This window comes from Balaenoptera ricei, chromosome 2, assembly GCF_028023285.1.
Source record: "Balaenoptera ricei isolate mBalRic1 chromosome 2, mBalRic1.hap2, whole genome shotgun sequence".
Classification (NCBI taxonomy): Eukaryota; Metazoa; Chordata; class Mammalia; order Artiodactyla; family Balaenopteridae; genus Balaenoptera; species Balaenoptera ricei.
This window is the reverse complement of record NC_082640.1, coordinates 156,115,337-156,132,999: the sequence shown is the minus strand read 5'-3', so window position 1 is coordinate 156,132,999 and position 17,663 is coordinate 156,115,337. Positions and strand designations below refer to the sequence as shown.

General features: G+C 41.9%; 1 protein-coding gene and 1 pseudogene across 4 annotated transcripts in view; both read right to left on the bottom strand.

Annotated features, from left to right (window-relative positions):
* The window catches only part of SMOC1 (SPARC related modular calcium binding 1), a 152,919-nt gene that overhangs the window by 71,282 nt on the left and 63,974 nt on the right, over nt 1-17,663 (bottom strand). For all 4 annotated transcript variants that reach the window (XM_059915768.1, XM_059915765.1, XM_059915766.1 and 1 more), the window contains exons 2-3: nt 16,948-17,113; nt 15,675-15,787 (exon numbers count right to left, since the gene is read on the bottom strand). In XM_059915768.1, coding sequence (XP_059771751.1) covers nt 15,675-15,787; nt 16,948-17,113 — 279 coding nt within the window. The remainder of the gene's footprint in view (nt 1-15,674; nt 15,788-16,947; nt 17,114-17,663) is intronic.
* LOC132361335 (U6 spliceosomal RNA) lies at nt 13,383-13,482 on the bottom strand (annotated as a pseudogene).

Here is a 17,663-nt window from a genome sequence, read left to right as displayed (position 1 = left end):
TGGAAGAATCAAGATTGTGAAAATGACTATACTACCCAAAGCAATCTACAGATTCAATGCAATCCCTATCAAACTACCAATGGCATTTTTCACAGAACTAGAACAAAAAAATTCACAATTTGTACGGAAACACAAAAGACCCTGAATAGCCAAAGCAATCTTGAGAAAGAAAAACGGAGCTGGAGGTATCATGCTCCCTGGCTTCAGATTATATTACAAAGCTGCAGTAATCAAGACAGTTTGGTACTGGCACAAAAACAGAAACATAGATCAATGGAAGAGGATAGAAAGCCCAGATATAAACCCAGGCACATATGGTCACCTTATCTTTGAAAAAGGAGGGAAGAATATACAGTGGAGAAAAGACAGCCTCTTCAATAAGTGGTGCTGGGAAAACTGGACAGCTACATGTAAAAGAATGAAATTAGAACACTCCCTAAAACCATACACAAAAATAAACTCAAAATGGATGAAAGACCTAAATGTAAGGCCAGACACCATAAAACTCTTAGAGGAAAACATAGGCAGAACACTCTATGACATAAATCACAGCAAGATCCTTTTTGACCCACCTCCTAGAGAAATGGAAATAAAAACAAAAATAAACAAATGGGACCTAATGAAACTTAAAAGCTTTTGCACAGCAAAGGAAACCATAAACAAGACGAAAAGACAACCCTCAGAATGGGAGAAAATATGCGCAAATGAAGCAACGGACAAAGGATTAATCTCCAAAATTTACAAGCAGCTCATGCAGCTCAATATCAAAAGAACAAACAACACAATCCAAAAATGGGTAGAAGTCCTAAATAGACATTTCTCCAAAGAAGATATACAGATTGCCAACAAACACATGAAAGGATGCTCAACATCATTAATCATTAGAGAAATGCAAACAAACCTACAATGAGATATCATCTCACACCAGTCAGAATGGCCATCATCAAAAAATCTACAAATAATAAATGCTAGAGAGGGTATGGAGAAAAGGGAACCCTCTTGCACTGTTGGTGGGAATGTAAATTGATACAGCCACTATGGAGAACAGTATGGAGCTTCCTTAAAAAACTAAAAATAGAACTACCATACGACCCAGCAATCCCACTACTGGGCATACACCCTGAGAAAACCATAATTCAAAAAGAGTCATGTACCACAATGTTCACTGCAGCTCTATTTACAATAGCCAGGACTTGGAAGCAACCTAAGTGTCCATCGACAGATGAATGGATAAAGAACATGTGGCACATATATACAATGGAATATTCCCAGTCGTAAAAAGAAACAAAATAGACTTATTTGTAGTGAGGTGGAAGGATCTAGAGTCTGTCATACAGAGTGAAGTAAGTCAGAAAGAGAAAAACAAATACTGTATGCTAACACATATGTATGGAATCTCAAAAACAAAAAAAATGGTCATGAAGAACCTAGGGGCAAGACGGGAATAAAGACACAGACCTACTAGAGAATGGACTTGAGGACACGGGGAATGGGAAGGGTAAGCTGGGACAAAGTCAGAGAGTGGCATGGACATATATACACTACCAAATATAAAATAGATAGCTAGTTGGAAGCAACCGCATAGCACAGGGAGATCAGCTCGGTGCTTTGTGACCAGCTAGAGGTGTGGGATAGGTAGGGTTGGAGGGAGGGAGATGCAAGAGGGAAGAGATATGGGGATATATGTATATGTATAAATGATTCAATTTGTTATAAAGCAGAAACTAACACACCATTGTAAAGCAATTATACTCCAATAAAGACGTTAAAAAAAAAAAAAGAAAATGGTAATGGGAACATACATATCGATAACTACCTTAAATGTAAATGGATTAAATGTTCCAGCCAAAAGACATAGACTGGCTGAAGGGATACAAAAACAAGACCCATATATATGCTGTCTACAAGAGACCCACTTCAGACCTTGGGACACATACAGACTGAAAGTGAGGGGATGGAAAAAGATATTCCATGCAAATGGAAATCAAAATAATGCTGGAGTAGCAATTCTCATATCAGACAAAATAGACTTTAAAACAAACACTATTACAAGAGACAGAGAAGGACACTACATTATGATCAAGGGATCAATCCAAGAAGAAGATATAACAATTGTAAATATTTATGCCCCCAACATAGAAGCACTGCAATACATAAGGCAAATGCTAATAGCCATAAAAGGGGAAATCGACAGTAATACAATCATAGTAGGGGACTTTAACACCCCACTTTCACCAATGGACAGATCATCCAAAATGAAAATAAATAAGGAAATACAAGCTTTAGATGATACATTGAACAAGATGGACTTAACTGATATTTATAGGACATTCCATCCAAAAACAACAGAATACACTTTCTTCTCAAGTGCTCATGGAACATTCTTCAGGATATATCATATCCTGGGTCACAAATCAAGCCTTGGTAAAGAAAATTGAAATCGTATCAAGTATCTTTTCCGACTATAACGCTATGAGACTAGATATCAATTACAGGAATAAAACTGTAAAAAATACAAACACGTGGAGGCTAAACAATACACTACTAAATAACCAAGAGATCACTGAAGAAATCGAAGAGGAAATCAAAAAATACCTAGAAACAAATGACAGTGAAAACACGATGACCGAAAACCTATGGGATGCAACACAAGCAGTTCTAAGAGGGAAGTTTATAGAAATACAATCCTTCCTTAAGAAACAAGAAACATCTCAAATAAACAACCTAACCTTACACCTAAATCAATTAGAGAAAGAAGAACAAAAAAAACCCAAAATTAGCAGAAGGAAAGAAATCATAACGATCAGATCAGAAATAAATGGAAAAGAAATGCAGGAAATGATAGCAAAGATCAATAAAACTAAAAGTTGGTTCTTTGAGAAGACAAACAAAATTGATAGACCATTAGCCAGACTCATCAAGAAAAAAACGGAGAAGACTCAAATCAATAGAATTAGAAATGAAAAAGGAGAAGTAACAACTGACACTGCAGAAATAACAAAGGATCATGAGAGATTACTACAAGCAACTATATGCCAATAAAATGGACAACCTGGAGGAGATGGACAAATTCTTAAAAAAGCACAACCTTCCGAGACTGAACCAGGAAGAAATAGAAAATATAAACAGACCAATCACAAGCACTGAAATTGAAACTATGATTTAAAATCTCTAAACAAACAAAAGCCCAGGACCAGATGGCTTCACAAGCGAATTCTATGAAACATTTAGAGAGGAGTTAACACCTATCCTTCTCAAACTCTTCCAAAATATAGCAGAGGGGGGATCACTCCCAAATTCATTCTATGAGGCCACCATCACCCTGATACCAAAACCAGACAAAGATGTCAGGAAAAAAGAAAACTACAGGCCATTATCACTGATGAACATCAATGCAAATATCCTCAGGAAAATACTAGCAAACAGAATCCAACAGCACATTAAAAGGATCATACACCATGATCAAGTGGGGTTTATCCCAGGATTGCAGGAATTCTTCAATATATGCAGATCAATCAGTGTGATACACCATATTAACAAATTGAAGGATAAAAACCATATGATCATCTCAATAGATGCAGAAAAAGTTTTCAACAAAATTCAACATCCATTTATGATAAAAATCCTCCAGAAAGTGGGCATAGAGGGAACTCACCTCAACATAATAAAGGCCATATATGACAAACCCATAGCCAACATCATTCTCAATGGTGAAAAACTGAAACCATTTCCACTAAGATCAGGAACAGGACCAGGTTGCCCACTCTCACCACTATTATTCAACATAGTTTTGGAAGTTTTAGCCACAGCAATTACAGATGAAAAAGAAATAAAATGAATCCAAATCAGAAGAAGAGGTAAACTGTCACTGTTTGCAGATAACATGATACTATACATAGAGAATCCTAAAGATGTTACCAGAAAACTACTAGAGCTAATCAACGAATTTGCTAAAGTAGCAGGATACAAAATTAATGCACAGAAATCTCTTGCATTCCTATACACTAATGATGAAAAATCTGAAAGTGAAATTAAGGAAACACTCCCGTTTACCACTGCAACAAAAAGAATAAAATACCTAGGAATAAACCTACCTAAGGAGACAAAAGACCTGCATGCAGAAAACTATAAGACACTGATGAAAGAAATTAAAGATGATACAAACAGATGGAGTGGTATACCATGTTCTTGGATTGGAAGAATCAAGATTGTGAAAATGACTATACTACCCAAAGCAATCTACAGATTCAATGCAATCCGTATCAAACTACCACTGGCATTTTTCACAGAACTAGAACAAAGAATTTCACAATTTGTATGGAAACACAAAATACCCCAAATAGCCAAAGCAATCTTGAGAAAGAAAAACAGAGCTGGAGGAATCATGCTCCCTGACTTTAGACTATACTACAAAGCTACAGTAATCAAGACAGTACGGTACTGGCACAAAAACAGAAATATAGATCAATGGAACAGGATAGAAAGCCCAGAGATAAACCCATGCACATATGGTCACCTTATCTCTGATAAAGGAGGCAAGAATATACAGTGGAGAAAAGACAGCCTCTTCAATAAGTGGTGCTGGGAAAACTGGACAGCTACATGTAAAAGAATGAAATTAGAACTCCCCAGCACCATACACAAAAATAAACTCAAAATGGATGAAAGACCTAAGTGTAAGGCCAGACACTATAAAACTCTTAGAGGAAAACATAGACAGAACACTCTATGACATAAATCACAGCAAGATCCTTTTTGACCCAGCTCCTAGAGAAATGGAAATAAAAACAAAAATAAACAAATGGGACCTAATGAAACTTAAAAGCTTTTGCACAGCAAAGGAAACCATAAACAAGACGAAAAGACAACCCTCAGAATGGGAGAAAATATGTGCAAATGAAGCAATGGACAAAGGATGAATCTCCAAAATATACAAGCAGCTCATGCAACTCAATATTAGAAAAACAAACAACCCAATCCAAAAATGGGCAGAAGTCCTAAATAGACATTTCTCCAAAGAAGATATACAGATTGCCAACAAACACATGAAAGGATGCTCAACATCACTAACCATTAGAGAAATGCAAATCAAAACTACAATGAGGTATCACCTCACACCAGTCAGGATGGCCAGCATCAAAAAACCTACAAACAGTAAATGCTGGAGCGGGTGTGGAGAAAAGGGAACCCCCTTGCACTGTTGGTGGGAATGTAAATTGATACAGCCACTATGGAGAACAGTATGGAGGTTCCTTAAAAAAACTAAAAAGAGAACTACCATGAGACCCAGCAATCCCACTACTGGGCATATACCCTGAGAAAACCGTAATTCAGAAAGAGACATGTACCACAATGTTCACTGCAGCTCTATTTACAATAGCCAGGACATGGAATCAACCTAAATGTACATCAACAGATGAATGGATAAAGAAGATGTGGCACATATATACAATGGAATATTACCCAGCCATAAAAAGAAATGAAATTGAGTTATTTGTGGTGAGGTGGATGGACCTAGAGACTGTCATACAGAGTGAAGTAATTCAGAAAGAGAAAAACAAATACCGTATGCTAACACATATATATGGAATCTAAAAAAAAAAAAAAGGTTGTGACGAACCTAGGGGCAGGACAGGAATAAAGACGCAGACGTAGAGAATGGACATGAGGACACGGGGAGGGGGAAGGGTAAGCTGGGACGAAGTGAGAGAGTGGCATGGACATATATACACTACCAAATGTAAAATAGATAGCTAGTGGGAAGCAGCCGCATAGCACAGGGAGATCAGCTTGGTGGTTTGTGGCCACCTAGAGGGGTGGGATAGGGAGGGTGGGAGGGAGACGCAAGAGGGAGGAGATATGGGGATATATGTATATGTATAGCTGATTCACTTTGTTATACAGTAGAAACTAAGACACCATTGTAAAGCAATTATACTCCAATATAGATGTTTAAAAAAATATATCCAATTAAAAAGTTCCTCTTGTGTAGGAGCTTTGTTCACATCAGAACTGTGACAATCTGGCCAGTGGCGGGACAAAAGTGGCCTGCAGGAGTTGGGGGCTCTTTCTTGTTTCCCATATCTGACTTCACTTTTAGTTAAAATTTTCTGCCTTCATACATCCCTTCCGTGTTCCTTTTACTTTTCCCTACCTTGACAGGGGAAAAAAAATTCTGATCCTGTTAATTTTTGAGAAGAGTTTAGTTGACTGACCAGCAGGGTCACCTCCTAGCATGTCATATGCATCCATAGCGGAGTGGCAATAGCCCTGAATGTGTGTGTATTAATGGCTCTGCCTGGAAGGTTCCCAAATAAGTGTTTGCTGTGGGCCTACTATGTGCCTAACCACCGGATTGAACATTAGTCGCATAAACTCTAAAAAGTGTGGAGGTTACTCCCAGAGGTCATCAGTTTAACCCCCTTGCCCCACAGCAGCCCTGCTGGATGCCCATTCAGTCCTGCCTGCCCTCTTCCTGGGATGGAAAGTTAAGTCCTCTTTGAGTAAAATAGTCCATCTATGGTTTCCTCCTCTTGAAGAAAGTTCTTCCGTAGTTTGAGTCAGAATCTGAGTCATTAAATATTTCACTCAGTGATCCCGGGTTGGCTCTGTGGGACTGTTCAAGAAAAAGCTATTGTCATCCACAGACAAAGTTTGAAACAACTCTCATGCATCCCTGTGGTCATCTCTTTCCCATTCACCCTTTGGTTCTTCTTATCTTGAAAGCAACCTCTGGCTCCTTTGAATATTCCTCATGTGACACAATTTCCTAACCTTCTCACCTTAGTTATCCTTCTGGATATGCTCCAGTTTGGCAATATCATTATAAAAGTTGGCAATCTCCTTTATGGCAATCTCCTTTAAGAGGCAGTATAGAGTAGTCGTTAGGACCAAGAACCCTGGTGCCAGGCTGCTTGGGTTTGAATCCTGACTCTGCCACTTGCAAGCTGCATGGCCCCGGGCAAGCTACTCAGCTTCTCTGTGGCTCAGATTCCTTATCTATAAAATAAGAATATAATAGTGTCTACTCATAGGTCATAGTGAGGATTGAATAAGTTAATGTGTGTCAGCCACTTATAAAACACCTTGGCACATAGTAAGTGCTATACAGGTGGTGGTGTTATTATCTGAGAAAGAAAAGAACAGCAGAGAGGGTGACTGAAACCTCCGTCACTGAGTCTTCCCTTTTCCATAAGCAGCAGGAAGGCCAGAGAAGCAGGCCTCCATCCTTCCCTCCCTCCCTCCCAGGTACACCCCTCTGCAGAAGAGCAGCTGCAGATACCGCCCAGAGCTTGCTCCTTTCATTTCCACGATAGACTGTAGGGACAGACTCACCAGAGGCTATGCTGAGGTCAGATGCTCAGCTGGGAGCACCCAGACCCTGCAACTTGCTCCAAAGCAAATGATGCCAGCCAACCTGGGAAAGGATGCTCAGTGGCCATAGGCCATTGAAGAGGAGGATGGAGCAGTGGTTAGGGTAGGCAAGTCACCACAGAACACAATGGATACAGTGTTGGAGCTCCACCCACCCTCATCTTGCCCTCCTCTGCACCTGCGGGTGACCCAGGGGGTGCCAGTTCTCTCGCTGAAAAGATGACAGTGGTGGCTCTCACCATGTGTGAGAGATTAGGTGAGTCACTTACTACACATGTCCTTCCTGCACGTGGAGGCATCAGGCCCTGTCCCTGCCCTCATTTACAAAATTAAACATTTACTTTCATATGACCCCCAGTGGGTACAAGGATTTGTTCTTGGGTGATGAAAATATTCTGTCATTAGACAGTGGTGATGGTTACACAACTCTGTTAATACCCTAAAAACCACTGGATCATACATTTAAAGGGATACATTTTATGGCATGTGAATTCTATCTTAATAGAGTTGCTATTTTAAATAACAAAACCAGGTGGCCAGCCCACAGGCCACCGTTTGCCGACCTCTGGAAGAGCCCAACTAGCTCTCCCATTTTACGGTTGAGCAAAATGAGACCAAAGAGGAAGAAAACTAACATTTGCTGAACAGCAAGTATGTGCTGTGTTATGGGCATTTTCGTGTAAATTATCATACGCAACATCTGGTTGTTTGGAACAAAAGCAATTCAATGAAAAACACATGTAAAACAAGTAGTAAGATGCCCTGGGCACAGTAGATGTTCAAATTGTCCTTTAACAGAAAAGGACAAAGAAAAGCAACAGCTGACCCAACAGTGGTTCTCTTGGCCATTATGCCATCTGTACGTAAAGGATGGACTTAAATACTTAACAGTGCGACTGCTTTTAAAAAAAGAAAAAAAAAAAGTTGGCACAGTCCACTAAGAAATACAGAACTGGCTGTGTTTGGAGACATCCAAAGGAACTGGTTATGGCTGGAGAAGCTCAGAACATTCCAGCTACGGATGCAACCAGGCTCTTAGTACTTTACCTAGAGAGCCCTCTGCACTGTCTGAAGAGACATCCACACTATTGCTCTAGGTAAGATAGTTTCACATGACAAAAAGATGTAGCCCTTGGACTCATCAAAGATGGGACAAATCCTTTCCCTAAGACGATGCTCAGTGCTCCAGCCTACCAACGTTTCATCAGCTGAGGTCAACAAAGGTTCACTATTGACGCAAAACACCCCTACCTTCAGTACTTGCTGAGAACCTGGAAGAAGGAGACCCAGATGGTAAACCCAGGTGTTTCCAGGGCAAGCTAGTCACACAACTCAGCCCGCGGGGGTGATTTCAGGACATGCAATTCTGTACTATGGGGGTGGGGAGAGGAGGCGCTAAAAAGGAACCTCAAGACCTGCTTCACAGCTCAGGCACTTAGGAAACAAGCTGCAGTTCCCCAGGTTTTAGAAAATGCAACAGTAAGAGCTATAGAAATGCTGACGAGGGGGACCCACTGTCTTTGCCAAAAAGCCACAGAACTTTCTCTTTGCACTTCCAACTTCTGAACAAAGCATCATCAAGAAGAAAATACAGCTCCCCAGATCCCTATGGCAAAAAAAAAAAAAAGTGACCTCGGGAAATAAAAAAGCACATGTACGTGTGTGTTGGTGTGGGGAAGAGGGATTAGAATGAGGAAAAATGGGGAAAGCGTGGGTGCCAGACAGAGCTATATCAAGAAAGACTGTTCCTGGAACATGGGGCTCAAAGTGGGAAACATAATACATTTTTTCATGTAGCAGTAACATTATGAATGTTGTTTTATATTCTAAAGTATTATTAGAACTACAATCCATCTACACAAAAAAATTAAAATGGCTTGGGAATGTATTTGGTAACAACCGCTAATCGACCACATTATTGCTCAACACTAGAAGGCAATTTGGGAGTATATACCAAATGCCTTAAAAAGTGCATGTCCTTTTGACCCAATATTCAACTTCCAGAAATTGAATCCCCAAATTTCCAGAATTCATGGTACATACATACAATGGAATATAATGCAGCCATTTTAAAAAATGAGGTAGAGTTATGTGTAATTAACCTGGAAATAAGTCCACAATATAATTAGTATAAGAAAGCATTAGAAAACGATATATGACATTTTATCATTTTTGTGCTAAATAATGGTAAGTACACAAAGAAAAAAAAAAAAAAACTAGTGGGTTATAGACTTAATTGTTGCTACTTCAAAGAGATGAAATCAGTGACTTTACCTTTCTACCTATGTACTTCTGTATTGTCAGAATTTTTTTTTTTACAAAGTGTACATGGCTTTTCTATTTAGAAAAAAATGAAAATATTTCTCTTTTGATTATTTGATTAAGTCTCTAGTATACATATATACACACACACTATGTAAAATGAGCATCTACAACACATCATTCTACTAGCTGCAAAGTATGGCTATGCCATAATTTGTTTAAGCACTTCTCTATTGTGGATATTTAGATTGTTTCCAAATTTTTGCAAATATAAGCAGAACTTAGATGGAAATCCTTGTGGCTAAATATTTGCACGTATCTTTAATTATTTCTTTAGAATATATTCCTAGAAGTGAAATTTCAGGCTCAAGATGTGGGCACAATTAAGGACTTTTGACCCATATTGCAAAATTATCTCATAAAATGTCAGTGCCAATTTACCTTTTCAAGTACAGTGTGGAGGTAGCCTTTTCCCTTCACCCAGGCCTGAATATTACTATCTCTTTTCCAAGTTTGAACAATTTGGTAAGCAAAATGACACATCGTCATTTTTATTTGTATTTCTTTAATTACTAAGGAAAATATCATTCATAGTCACTTATTGGCTATTTGTTATTATTGTGTGACCTGCTTATTGATATCTCTTGCCCACTTTTCTACTAAGATCTTTTTCTTCCTGGTTTGTAAGAGTTTTTTGTCTAATATTAGCCTTTTGTCATTAAGGCTAATATACATCATTTGCCTTTTTGCTTTGTTTAAGGCATTTTTTATGTTCAGAAATTTTTAATTTATATATATTTTCTCAACAATAAAATCACTCAGAATTCCAAATTACTGACCTGTAAGTGGGCATTTGAAATATACCCCGTTGTACATATAGGGTCTTGTATACTAACTAGCTACTTCATCATATGTTCTCATATCTTTTCTGCATGTAAGCTCTTGAAGGCACAGACCGTGACATTTCTTGACTCCACCATAGCCAACCAGCTCACAACCCAGAACATAGCAGAGCTCCAAAATGTCTGAGATGAAAAAATATTGTGTCTGGGACCTGCTTTGAAGCAATCCAGTTTGGGGTGGGAGATGAAAATAGGGTAAAGATGAAACAGAATCAGCCACATGTTAATCATTGTTGAATCTGGGTGACAGGTACATGGAGTTCATTATACTATTATTTCTACTTTTTTGTATGTTTGAAAATTTCCATAAGCAAAAGGATTTTTTTTTTTTTATGTTTGCTTGATTGATTGGTCAACAGCATCAGAGAGGGGACTTCTGGAATAACAATGGTTATGAAAATGAATTACATATGCATCAAGGACACTTCTGTAGCATAAAAAAGCCAAGAGCACAGGCCTTGAAATTAGGCAGTCCTGGGTACAAATCCTTAGTGACCTTGAACACGTTATTCAATCCCTCTGAAACTCAGTTTTCCAGTATAAATAAGGGTATTAATAACTACCTCAAAAGGTCCTAGTAAAGATTAATGGGTGTAAAACTCAGTGCCTGGTACCAAATAGCACTCAGTAAAGAGTTGCCATCATTATTATTCAGTGCTGCATAAGCTTGACAAGCTCTAGCCAACATCCTGGTGGTGGTGATCCCATACCCTTCACTGCTGAAATCACTACTACGGCTCTGACTTCAGTTCATCATATTGGGCAGCAGAAAACAGCTTGGCAGAGGACTCGGTAGACCAGATGTCAGGAGTTACATTCCTGATACCCAGAAGAGAAAACAGATAGGACCACACCAAAGGACAAAACCAGTAGCTCCCAACCTTACTCAACAGGTCAGCAAAAAGCCTTAACTCCACATTCCAGTGACACAACCAAGAACAGGAGTGATGAAGCCCTCACAACAGCAGGTCATTCACAACTTGGACTGAACCCTGGCATCACCTGGGAGCTTGAAATAATAACGATGTCTGGGTGCCTCTCCCAGAATTTGATTTAATGGTCTGAGATGTGGACTAGATATCAAGGTTTTTAAAAACCTAATGTTGTAATGTTTATCACTCTGCTGTGTGAGTTGGGTTGGGGGGTTATCGAGGGAAGCGGTCAAGGGAAAACAAATTAGAGAACGGAGACCATTGCATCCCACATGAACCCCATTAAAGCCAACCCAGTCATGTGGTCCCAAGCCGTGTCCCATGCCAGACAAACCCAGTCCCATTAGGGTCCCCTCACTCCCTCCATAAACTTCAAGAGGATGTTACTGAGTAATAATTCACAGGACTAAAATATGTTATTAACACCAGGATGCACGCATGTCAATATTCTCTCTGTTTTAAACAGCGTTTAAATATTCCTCTGTTTTAAACAATATTAAAACAATGTATCTGCTCTCTGGGTTTTGGTCTTGAAAAAGAAACAAAAACAAAGAAGTCCACCTAAGAGACAGTGGAGGTTGGAGGAGGGAGAAAAGCATTTTTTTTCTCCTAGCCTTTTGGCAGCCTGTCAGTACAATTGAAGCACACTCAAAGAGGCAGCCTCATTATGTGACGTTATTGCAGTGCCTTTGATCAAGGGAAAAGGCACATCCACTTCAATCCCTGTAACGGGGACTGACCAGCTGTCTGGCTGCTTAGGTGCCCACCGGGGTGAGCCAGCCTCGAGCCCGCGGACACATGGCAGTGCCTAGTGTGTCAAACCCAGGAGGGGGCTCTTCGCTGTCTAGCCACCCTTTGCTGCACTTTAGGGGCCCCCTCACTTAGCAATTCTGCCTGGACTAATCTGGACGTTCCCCTCCCCGGCAAACACCACCTGGTCCAGCCTGGCCTCCGCGAAACAAAAGCTGGCCAGCGGCTGTCTGTCACGAGGCAGCAAACGCTTCAGAACCAGGAGGGCAGGGGTCAACCGTTCTCATAAGTAACGCACTCAGAATTACAGAGGTCTAGAGAAAGGGGGGAGAAAGGATTCCGCCTCCTCCTTATTTACCCCCGTCTCAGCCCCAAACTCAGCTGTGAGGGGTTTGATTTTCTCCCGCACACATGAATTCTCAGCACAAAGATCACCTGCACTCTTTTCACTAGAAAAAATGATAAAGAATTGATGGGGGGGAAGGTTCAACAAAAGATTTTCTTTTCCTTAGGCGACATCATCTGTAACATCTTGGGAAGATTTGAGCAGTAGAGCCAGAGTAGAAATGGGGATAATGATGATGGTAATGACAGATATCCATATAGTATTTATGTGTTCCAAAGATTTTACATGTGTTAACTCATTTAATCCTCATCACAACCCCATGAGGTAAGCTACAGTAATACTCAATAATAGTAATAATAATAGTAACATGTAACACGTATTATATAATAATAATTATTACCACATAGAACGATAATGGAGATCAAAGTCTCCATTTTTCACATAAGGATACCGCGACCCAGGGAAGTTCAGCGACGCGCCTGAGGTGGTGGGTGGATTCATGCCTGGTCTACCGCACTAGACTGCCTTCCTCTAGTCTCCACCTCAGAGCCTCCTTTATTTTTTTTTTCAATAGGCATTTTTATGTCTATAGAAAAGAAACAAAACAGTATAATATTCAAGTGAAAGGAGAGAACTTGATTAAACCTCTCAGAATGGAATTGTAGTACATATTTGTTTCGTATATAGATATGAATTTTAATATTTTTATAAATTTCATCTAAAATTTTGCACCATACGTTTATTTTATGTATTATGATAGCTACACATTAAAGAGTCACATTTCTGGGAGAATTTTGAGATGGGGTGAAGTCACGATAAAATATGGGACGCTTCACGAATTTGCATGTCACGCCTGGCCACGCTCATCTTCTCTGTATCGTTCCAATTTTAGTACACGTGCTGCCGAAGCGAGCACTCAGAGCCTCCTTTAAAGCTGCCAGTTGACAGAACAGCAAGAGTATTGAGGGCTTTGGAGCTGGAGCGATCTGAGCTGGACTCCCAGCTCCCGGGCCACTCTGCGTCCCGCTGTGGTCGCATCTTCTGTAAATGAGGACACTAACACCTACCTGGCAGGCTTGTGGTGAGACTTAAGTGAGAAAATGAATAAAAGCACCTCTCACAGGGTGGGCAGCCAAGGTCAGCTTAACCCGGTGGTTCTCGATCCTGGCTGAACACTTTTTTTTTTTTTTCTTTTTTAAAACTCTACTTTATTGGTTGTCTTTTAATTTTATTTATGGATTATTATTATTTTTTAACATCTTTATTGGAGCATAATTGCTTTACAATGGTGTGTTAGTTTCTGCTTTATAACAAAGTGAATCAGCTATACATATACACATGTTCCCATATCTCCTCCCTCTTGCATCTCCCTCCCTCCCACCCTCCCTATCCCATCCCTCTAGGTCATCACAAAGCACTGAGCTGATCTCCCTGTGCTATGCGGCTGCTTCCCACTAGCTATCTATTTTATGTTTGGTAGTGTATATATGTCCATGCCACTCTCTCACTTTGTCCCAGCTTACCCTTCCCCCTCCCCGTGTCCTCAAGTCCATTCCTCTAGTAGGTCTGCGTCTTTATTCCCGTCCTGCCCCTAGGTTCTTCATGACCTTATTTTTTTTCTTAGATTCCATATATATGTGTTAGCATATGGTATTTGTTTTTCTCTTTCTGACTTACTTCACTCTGTATGACAGACTCTAGGTCCATCCACCTCACTACAAATAACTCAGTTTCGTTTCTTTTTATGGCTAACTGGCTGAACACTTGAATCAGCGGGGAAACTTTAAAAAATACGGAGTCCCATTCCCGACCTCACCACCCCTCCCATTTCCACCTCCACCTGCCCTCGGTCTGAAATCAGCAATCCCCTGGGCCCAGCCCCGAAATGAAACCTGAAACCCAGCGGACCAGAGGCCAGCCTACAGCCTTCGCCCCAAGACTCAGGATTCCTGGGAAGCTGTGAAGGTCCTGCGGCCCCTGCTTCCAGCCCGCAGGTAGTATCCGGATGCCACTCCACTCCGCAGAGGGAGTCTCGGCACCAGGCCCGTCCCAAGCAAGTGCTGACCCACCCTTGTCCAGTGGTCCTCCCCACTTCCTTAGAGCCACCTCCGCCCCTAGACTGTGTCCCCACCTGCAGCCTGAAAGCTTTACCACCCCTTTGTCCCATGCTGCCCATGTTTCAGTCTGTGCCAACTTCAACATAGCCAGCATTACTCTTACACAAGCTCTAGCCAGCAGATCATACAGGATCAGAGGTAGGACTGCCTGAAAGGAAATTTTAGAATCTGAGTGCATGCACACACAAGCGTACATGCACGCACATGCAGACACCACACATGCACACAGATACCACATACCACACATCACACGCATACACCACACACACATACACAGGCACCCACATACACAGACAACCCCGCCCACACACGGAAACCACACAACACACACACATGCACAGATACCACACAACACACACACAGACAACCCTCACACACACACGGAAGCCACACAACACACACACATGCACACAATAACACACACATACACCATACGCACGCACAGATACCCACACACACAGGCAACCCCCTACACACACACACAGAAACCACACAACACACACACAGACACACAGATACCACACACCCACACATGCACTCACACTCCACAAACCCCAGACATTTTACACTCAAAGGGAGCAGAGCTTGGTTAGAGGTTTGGGGGCGGGAAGGAGGGGCATATAGAAGGGGTAGCAATAAACAGTGAAGGGAATACGGAGGTTGCCCATGGAAACTGGTGAGGATAAGAAAAAATAATCAGTCTATATTTGACAGAAGAGAAAAATGAAGACAGCCAGCAGGGAGGATGGGGATCAAGCAATGCCAGTTTCCTGGCTCGTACCTGCATGAGCCTTTCAGGACCCACTGCCAGCTGGCAAGGGATGGCATGGGGCCCAGGAGGGGGACGCCGGCCCCAGAAAGCAACATGGAGGGTGTCAGAGAGTCCTCAGCTGTTTCCAGAAAGCGAGGCTCTCAGGGCCCTCCTGCTCCCAGGCCCTTCCCCCAAGCCTCAGCCCAGGACCCAGGCCTGAGAGACGTGGCCAAGGCCTACCTGGGTAAAGGAGCCATCCTCGCTGCACTCGGGGACAAACACCGCCTCCTGGGGCTTCTTGGCTTGCTCGAGGGCCTGAGCCCGCTCCAGGCGACACTTGCTCTGGCCAGCGTCTAAAAGAGGGAGGAGTGCATTTGAGATTCACTTGGATCCCACACAGGAGCCATGGACAAAGCGGCTGCTGGTTCTAGAAATGCTGGGGGAAAAGCACTCTGCCGTGCGGGGGGCCCACACACAGCCAGCTGGTTGTTCCAAGGGCACAAGGGCAGGGGCTGGTGAGTGCCACGTGGCCTCACCTTCCTCTTAGTGGCATTCTTAGAAAAGTAGGGTGGGGGGGGTCATATTTATACCAAGGTCTGTTTATTCTTTTTCTCCCAAGTATCCCCAGGCCCTCCTAGGGAGAAAAATGTTCTACTTCTATTATTTTTCACTAGGTTTATTCAAAAACACGCAAGCCCAAGGAGTCTCAAAAATGTTTTGTAGTTCAAGGACTGCAAGCACTTTCTTTGGGAAATCAGAATTCTAGGGCAGCTGGCTTAGCCTCCCACAATTCCTATTATAGCTCTGATCAGTCCAGGGGTCACAAACTCAAATACCTACAGGGCGTAGGAAAGTGATATAAATTAGAGAAGGGACTGGGCATGTGAAGAATGGCATTCAGCTTGGCAACACCATAGGGAGTGCTGAGGACTGTGGCAAACTGGAAAACGGGCTCCCCTTTAAAGGAGGTAGCTACTACTCAGCTCCAGCCACATGTTTGCCTTGAAGGAGGGAACTCAGACGTAACGTCACCAGAGCTTCCAATTTTTTATGGGAAGTACAAAAATCCAGACTTTCATGTTGAATTTCCCAATTTTTAAATGCTGTCTCAAATGTTTTAAATATTTTTAAACATGCGAGCAGACCAAACAAAATATGTCTGTTGGCCAACAATGTGGAATCCCTATTTAGGAGCCAGCCATAATGTCTTGCCATTTTAAGCACCTCTACAAAAAAAATAATAATAATAAAAATTAAAAGCACTAGCCAAATAGCAGCACATCTCTCTAAGCCCTGGTGGCGGTGTTTAAAAGCCAGAAAAGTACTCATCCTTCACTGGGCCAGTCCTCCTTCCCACATTGCCTGGTGGAAAGGACATGGGGAGAGGTTGGCAAGTGAAATGAACAGACTCATTCTGAGCTCTCCCTATGGGGAGCGCCCCGTGCAGGGAGCGCCCCGTGCAGGGAGCGTGGTGCTCAGGTATCTCTCCTCTGCTGGGCACGTGCACACTCACCTTTGCATCTACCTCGATGTACCACACCCAGGGCTGGGTCTCGGCACTTGGCTCGCTGGTACTCACACATGGACTCGTAGGACCTGCCGTCAGAGGCACAGATAGGTTTGGGTTGAGTCCTGGAGCAGTGGAGGTTGCACTGAGGGTCACGGTCACTTATGAGAAACTAGGTTGGAAAAAAAGTGAAAGGGTACAGAGGTTACTTTTGCAAGAAAAGTAAGGATGAGTCCATGACTTAAAATACTAGTTTGCCCTTGGGAAGCAAGTCCAGAATAAACCCAAAGTTATTAAACCCTAGAAGTGGTAGGAAACTAAGCAGCCACAAATTCTAACCAAGGAAGGCATCCTGTGCTCAGTAATTCACATACAGGATCTCATTAATCCTCAAAACCCTATGAAATAGGAACCACCTATTTTGTAGAGAAGGAAACTGAAGACCAGAGAGAGGTAACTTGCCCGGTTTTACACAGCTCTAAGTGGTGAATTTGAACCTAAATTGGTCAGAGGTCAAATCCAAGCTTTCACCATTGGGACAGTTGGTCTCCCGGTCCACGCTGATGGTCTCTGCCCTTGGCCCTATTTGCGTACCTCCCCAAACCAGGAACTCACTAGCAATCTCTACTTTCCATCTTTGGAAAGTTTTATTGATTAGAAAGTAGTACTGAGCCCCCAAATCTATCACCTTTCCATTCTGCCCACTGCGCTCTGGCAGAATA